This window comes from Doryrhamphus excisus, chromosome 4 (genome assembly GCF_030265055.1).
Source record: "Doryrhamphus excisus isolate RoL2022-K1 chromosome 4, RoL_Dexc_1.0, whole genome shotgun sequence".
Taxonomy (NCBI): Eukaryota; Metazoa; Chordata; class Actinopteri; order Syngnathiformes; family Syngnathidae; genus Doryrhamphus; species Doryrhamphus excisus.
Genome location: NC_080469.1, coordinates 10,774,042 through 10,780,955, shown reverse-complemented (window position 1 = coordinate 10,780,955; position 6,914 = coordinate 10,774,042). Strand labels below are relative to the sequence as shown.

Sequence of the window (6,914 nt, the reverse complement as noted above, 5' to 3'; positions counted from 1 at the left end):
CGTGCTGAGGTGGGATTGTTTTCAAAAGAAAATAGAAATACAAGTGAAAATACAATACTAAAATTGTATAAATTACTTAAATATATGTTAATATATACTTGTTAAATTTGCTAATCCAAAACATTTGTTCTTAATTAAAACCACTGCCAATAATTAGGTGAAATATGAACATGTTAAGATGCAAGCCACTCAATGTTTATCACTTTATTCAGAGGGGTCTCCTATATAAATATGCATTGTCTTTACATTCTGTGATTTCTTATCAGCAAATGGTGAAATTGTTTTACATAATAAATTATGGCATTGACAACAGGATCCTGGTATTGGACATTTCGAGCTGGAAATATCAGTGAAGAAGAGGTATCAAGACAGCTTCATGATGTAAATATTTGGTCAAGAGGATGCAGTTACTCGGTATAAAAGAATAAACTGCTTTTCTGCTATGATACAAACAAAACTTCTCCAAAAAGATCTACAATGTCACTTGGTTCATTTTTGTGGGGGGGGGGGGGGTGCATGTTCACTCGTCCAAGTTTGTGCTTATGTCAGTACTCCACCCTGCTATGCATCATCTCCTACTCCAGTCCAAAAGTGCTGTTTTGAATCAAGAGGAGGAGGTTCCTTGATTTAAGTCTTTCCTCCTTTCTTGGCTGTGCAGCAGCACCTGGCTCCTGCCTGGAAATGGCTCTACCTTGACCTTGTCACTAAGGCCTTCAATCATCCCGTCGGGGTGTGCGTGTGTTCACTATAGAGTCCCATGTTGTCACCGTGACTCCACTGTAAACATTCCTCATCACAGTTCAGCACAGTAATGTATATAGCGGATAAATAGATTGTATAGATCTTTGTGATAAGAACATACATGGCACTGCATTTGCCATGTGTGTTGATCACATGGCATGATGTCACATGGTATCCGTTGATGTGACCATCAGTCCATCCACTGTCCTCTCATGTGTTGGCAACAAGAAGAATGGAGCAGCAGTACTAAATGAGCTGATTCAGCCAGTGAGACCATGACGTGGAGATTGTCAGGTGAAGATGAAGCTTGTGAAGAAGGTCCTCCTTTCACTGCAGGGGGTAAGAGGAAGAACATGAACTCTCTGACTCAAACGTGAACTAAAAAAACATGATCAATGTCTAAAGCTGCCTGACTAAGGACTAACTTCTGGATCATTTCCCTGCTTCAGAACCCAAGTTGGTTTCAGCTTGAAACACCTTCCTGAAAGTTCAAAAGGGAGGATAGCAACTGACCAAGTAGACGTCAAGAACCGATGCATCATCACGGTCCACATCCATGGTGCTATGCGCCGATGTGAGGCAGATGGCGCTGTCCTCCAAGGTAAACGTGGAACTCGATGCAATGTCATCTCTGAAAAAGGCCCCCCAAAAAATGTACTTTTTAATATCAACGTGCATAGCTAACGTGCCTGTGAGGCTTTTCAAGGCAGCTGTGTAAACACGTTATTGTGTGAGAAAGAAGCCTGGCTACTGCTTAAGTCAGAGTTACGTAGTGCGCATGAACGCCTCAGAGGGAGCACTTAAATCATTACTTTACATTATTTAGTAATTACATAGGTTAAACAGTATTTATTAGCATTAGGTGTAAGTAATAACAATATCCACTCATTGTAGTTCTTGACCTAATTTTATAATGCAACACATTATGCTGCATGCACATACACATACTGGAACCAGTGCAGCTCAGAGACTAGCTACTAAATGATTGGGCTGTTAAGAATAAATTAAAACAATAACCTCACAAACAAAAACCTCACAGCTAGGAGACCAGGGTTCAATTCCACCCTCGGCCATCTCTGTGTGGAGTTTGCATGTTCTCCCCGTGCATGCGTGGGTTTTCTCCGGGTACTCCGGTTTCCTCCCACATTCCAAAAACATGCTAGGTTAATTGGCGACTCCAAATTGTCCATAGGTATGAATGTGAGTGTGAATGGTTGTTTGTCTATATGTGCCCTGTGCGACCCTTGTGAGGAAAAAGCGATACAAAATGAATGAATGAATGAAATATTAGTTGGGAAAAAAGGTCCGTTTTATAAAAGTGTGCAAAATATTTTCCTTACTTTTTCTCTTCTAATGCATTAATCTCAATGACATAATTCAAGTATATGGATGAGCCTTAAATACTGCCTTCATCCAGTAGAGGGCAGCACAAGTGCACCTTTCCTTGTGTGCGTCTTAAACGGTACAGTGGGGCTTTCAGCCCTTTTTGTCACAAGTCATGGACTCAAAAGTCATAACAATACTGCAAAACTTACTAGTCTTTTCCAACACATATGTGATGTAGGACCCGGATTCATATTTTATGATGTACAGTTAAGTCCAGTGAAGTCATCCAAAAGCTCTAAGGAGCTCCAACACCGTCATGAAAGCGTGGGGGCAGACACATAAACAGTATATATAGTATAGTATAGTGTAGTGTAGTGTAGTGTCCAGGTATAGCTGTGTGTTGTGGAGGCACTGAGTCACCTCCTTTGTGCCGCACTTATCACCAATAAGACTGCATGACGTAAGGGCACAGGCGACAATGTGCTTGGGCGCGTGATGTATATGTGTGTGTGTGTGTGGGTAATGGGCGTGGCAGCACCCACACACATACATATACACATTACCTCCTTCTGGACCCCAAGGCCAGAGCCAGCAGGTGTTGTCTTTTGAAGTACTAAACTAGAGTCTCTATGGAGGGCAGCTGTGTTATAATTAAAACCACCATAAGGAAAAACTGGATTGTTTCTGCTCCCACTGTTCATAAAGTACAATTTAATGCCACTTTAACAGCTGTAAGCATGCTTTTGTAAAACGACAAAGACAGTAAAAATGCAGGGTGTCCTGGCTGGTCCACCACCACTAAGAAGGTGAGCAAGGGTCACCATAACGTTACACTCCTCTGCGTATTAGAAGACTAACTTGACTTCAAATCTATTTGCAGTTCCAGTTATTACATGCTGTTGCTTTAAAAGTAACAAGGATGTACCTCTCATCACTTTGGTTGTCCACGCCAACCAAGATGCAGGAGGAGGAGAGAGTTCCCATGGAGGAGCCCTCCAAAAAGGATGTGTTGGCATGAACCAGGTCTGGGTGAAGGTATGAAGCAAACACAGCTGAGGAGACAAAAGTCACATTGAGGAAAGGTCATGACCTCTGAGGAGACACAATATGGATGTGCAAGAATGTTTACGGTGCTTTCATTCTTCATACAAACTAACTACAGTAGTGAATTGCTTGAATTTCTAGCAGTCCGTTTCAGGAAGTAAATGTAGATTTATTGGACTAGATCTAGTCTATGAATCTTAGAATAATATTAGACTACGGGGTTTAATTCCAGGACTAAATAAGGAAAGATGTGGCCATTTTTTGTCTGTGTTATATCATGCTCATCATCACACAACAAACTATCAGTGAATGTTGTCATTGTGTTATTGTTGCGATGGCCATAAACACAAGGCTGCATGTGTTTAAATATGGTTGCCAGAACGTGTTGTGGTCAGAAAACTTGCTGGAGGGCATGGGTGTCATAATCACCACTTCATTTCACTCCAACTGTATTACATATTGCCACCAAAGACATATTTATATGTATTTTAAGTTTTTTTCGTCAAGAGGCACCAAGAGTTGATGCAAATCAGTTTTAAGTGGAAAAAACTGCCACAAGGTGGTAGAAGTGCATTTTATAACAACTCAGCCACATGTATTCCATTAAAATACATACATGATCCGCAGCAATCAGGAAGTGAAAAGGCATCCGGCCTTGTTACGTGTGCATGTGCATTTCTCCCCTTTTTTGTTGAGAACTGATATTTTGCTGAAATTTACCTAGGAGTCTAATTCTACCCTGGTTTGATTCCCCCCTTGGGCATCTCTGTGTGGAGTTTGCATGTTGTCCCCGTGCATGCGTGGGTTTTCTCCGGGTACTCCGGTTTCCTCCCACATTCCAAAAACATGCTAGCTTAATTGGCGACTCCAAATTATCCATAGGTGTGAATGTGAGTGTGAATGGTTGTTTGTCTATATCAAATCAAATCAAATCAACTTTATTTGTAGAGCACTTTTCCTGCAAGGAGATGCGACACAAAGTGCTTTCCAGAATTAAAACAATTACCACAATTAAAAAGGAAAACAATGAAGAAAAAAGAAAGCCCCTCCTTCCCACCCTCCATACTAGACCCACACACACACACACACCCATCCACCCACACACACACACACACACGCAAGCACACAATCACCCACATTAGGGAGACATGGCATGGTACTGAGGAACAAGGAAACGCCACCTTTGGGGCCGTCCACACTGGGAGAAGCTGCAGGCCGTGCCATCGGAGGACCAGCACCCGGGCCCTCCGACTCCGTTAGACGGGCGGACCCCCACATTAAAGGGAGGAACCCCCCAGCCGGCCGTGTCGAAGGGACCCAAGGATGGCACCCCCTCAGCATACCCAAACAGCCCCCAGTGTGGAGGACCCCCCTGAGGAAACACTGGAGCTGGAGCTAAAAACTAAGACCATAAAATAGGACTAAAAGATAAAACATAACACTGGAGTTAAAAACTGAAGATTAAGAGCATAAAATAGGACTAACAAGATAAAAACAAAACACTGAAGTTAAAAGGTGAAGAATAAGAACATAAAATAGGACTAAAAGGATGAAAACATAATAAAAGCTTAACAATATTAGTTAAAAGCCTGATTAAAAAGGTGCGTCTTTAATCTTCTTTTAAAAATATCAACAGTCTCCACAGTCCTGAGGCTCTCCGGCAGGCTGTTCCACAGGTGGGGGCCATAGTGGCTAAATGCTGCCTCACCGTGGGTTTTTGTTCTGGGTTTTGGTTTCGCTAAAAGGCCAGTGCCGGAGGACCGCAGGGACCGCGGGGGTTGATATGGTAAAAGCAGATCAGATAAATAAGAAGGGGCAAAGCCGTTAAGACATTTAAAAACCAGTAAGAGAATCTTAAAATCGATCCTGAAGCGGACGGGGAGCCAATGCAGCGACTTTAAAACCGGTGTAATGTGCTCCCGCCCTCTGGTCCTCGTCAGCACACGTGCGGCTGAGTTCTGTAATAATTGGAGATTTAAAATACTTTTTTTGGGAAGACCAGAGAGCAGGGCATTACAGTAATCTAAACGACAGGATATAAAAGCATGCATTAGCACCTCCGTGCTGGCCTGAGAGAGAAGCGGGCGGACTCTGGCTATGTTCTTAAGGTGATAAAAACCTATTTTTGTTATATTTTTAATATGTGGGATAAAATTTAGCTCAGAGTCAAAAATCACGCCCAAATTTTTGACAGAGTCGGCTAGTTTAATATCCTGTAATTTTGGTAAAAGTTTCTCTCTCTGGCCTTCAGGACCTATGACTAAAACCTCAGTTTTGTCCTGGTTGAGCTGCAGGAAATTCTCTGCCATCCATGACTTAATGTCTACAATGCAGTTAAAAAGGGCATCAAGTGGCCCTGAGTCATCAGGAGACACGGCGATGTATAGCTGTGTATCATCAGCATAACTATGGAAGCTGATGCCGTGCCTCCTGATCACGTCCCCAAGGGGAAGCATGTACAGATTAAAAAGGAGTGGACCTAAGATTGAGCCTTGAGGAACCCCACATTCAATTTCATGGGTTCCTGAGGAACATGTATCCATACTTACATAAAAACATCGGCCTGTGAGATAAGAACAAAACCAGTTAAGAACAGTACCAGAGAGGCCGACCAGGTATCTAAGTCTATTTAATAAAATGTGATGGTCCACTGTATCAAAAGCAGAGCTTAGATCCAGTAGAACCAAGACTGTGAGGTTCTTGTTATCCAAATTCCACCTGATGTCGTTTAAAATCTTTACAAGTGCTGTCTCGGTACTGTGGTTCCTCCTAAAGCCAGACTGATGTTTCTCTAAAATGCTATTTCTGTTTAAAAAGTCATTAAGTTGGTAAAAAACCAGTTTTTCTAAAATTTTACTTAAAAACGGCAAGTTGGATACGGGTCGGTAATTATTAAGATTGTTGGGATCTAAATTGCTCTTCTTCAGAAGGGGCTTCACCACCGCCGTTTTGAAGGCGGTGGGGAAGACACCCGTCTGAAGAGAGCAATTCAAGATGTTTAAAAACTGCTCCTCAAAGAATCCATAAAGTGATTTTAAAAGTGATGTGGGAATTGGATCTAAAAGGCAGGTTGTTGGGCTTACTTGGGAGAAAACTCGACCAAGTGTCCTTGCATCAACCAGGGCAAAACTCTCCAGTCTCTCCTCAGGCAAGGACAACAGTCCAGGTGTGGTAACAGAAAAAACTTTCTGGGGTAACAGGCAGGATCTGATGTCCTTGATTTTAGTTCTGAAGTGGTCTGCAAAGTTTTCACAAAGATCGTCTGTTGGTGTCTTAAAAACTTTATTAAAATTTGTGCCTGTTAAAATATTAAAGGTGGAGAAGAGGAACCGGGGATTGTTTTTATGGTTGGAAATGAGTTGTGAGAAATGGGAAATTCGTGCCTTTTTTACTGTATTATTGTAGGTTTTGAGTTGTTGACATAAAATCTCGTAATGAACTGTCAATTTAGTTTTTCTCCATCTTCTCTCAGCACTCCTGCATTTTCTTTTCAGTTTATTGATCTCATCGTTATTTCTCCACGGGGGTGTAGGTTTCCTTTTTATTGTTTTTGTTACAAGTGGAGCTACTGAGTCCAGAGTTGACTTCAGTTTACTGTTAAAATTATCAACGATAAAATCACAAGGTGCAGGTAAAATTTCAGCAGGAGTGCTCTGTAAAATCTCAATAAAATTTGCAGCCACTTCAGAAGTTAGATAGCGTCTCCTCACTGTTCTCACCGGGGCCTCCTCCTGGTTAAAACTGGTGATGCTAAAAAATACACATGCACATATATGTGCCCTGTGATTGGCTGGCGACCAGTA

The 6,914-nt window shown here is 42.0% G+C and overlaps 1 protein-coding gene across 1 annotated transcript in view; it reads right to left on the bottom strand.

Moving 5' to 3' along the window:
• Positions 1-175: 175 nt before the first annotated feature.
• pip5k1bb (phosphatidylinositol-4-phosphate 5-kinase, type I, beta b) overlaps positions 176-6,914 on the bottom strand; it is a 33,265-nt gene continuing 26,526 nt past the window's right edge. Inside the window, exons 13-15 of the mRNA XM_058069862.1 lie at positions 2,993-3,119; positions 1,255-1,372; positions 176-1,071 (exon numbers count right to left, since the gene is read on the bottom strand). Of these exons, the coding sequence (XP_057925845.1) occupies positions 1,069-1,071; positions 1,255-1,372; positions 2,993-3,119 (248 nt within the window). The 3' untranslated portion in view covers positions 176-1,068. The remainder of the gene's footprint in view (positions 1,072-1,254; positions 1,373-2,992; positions 3,120-6,914) is intronic.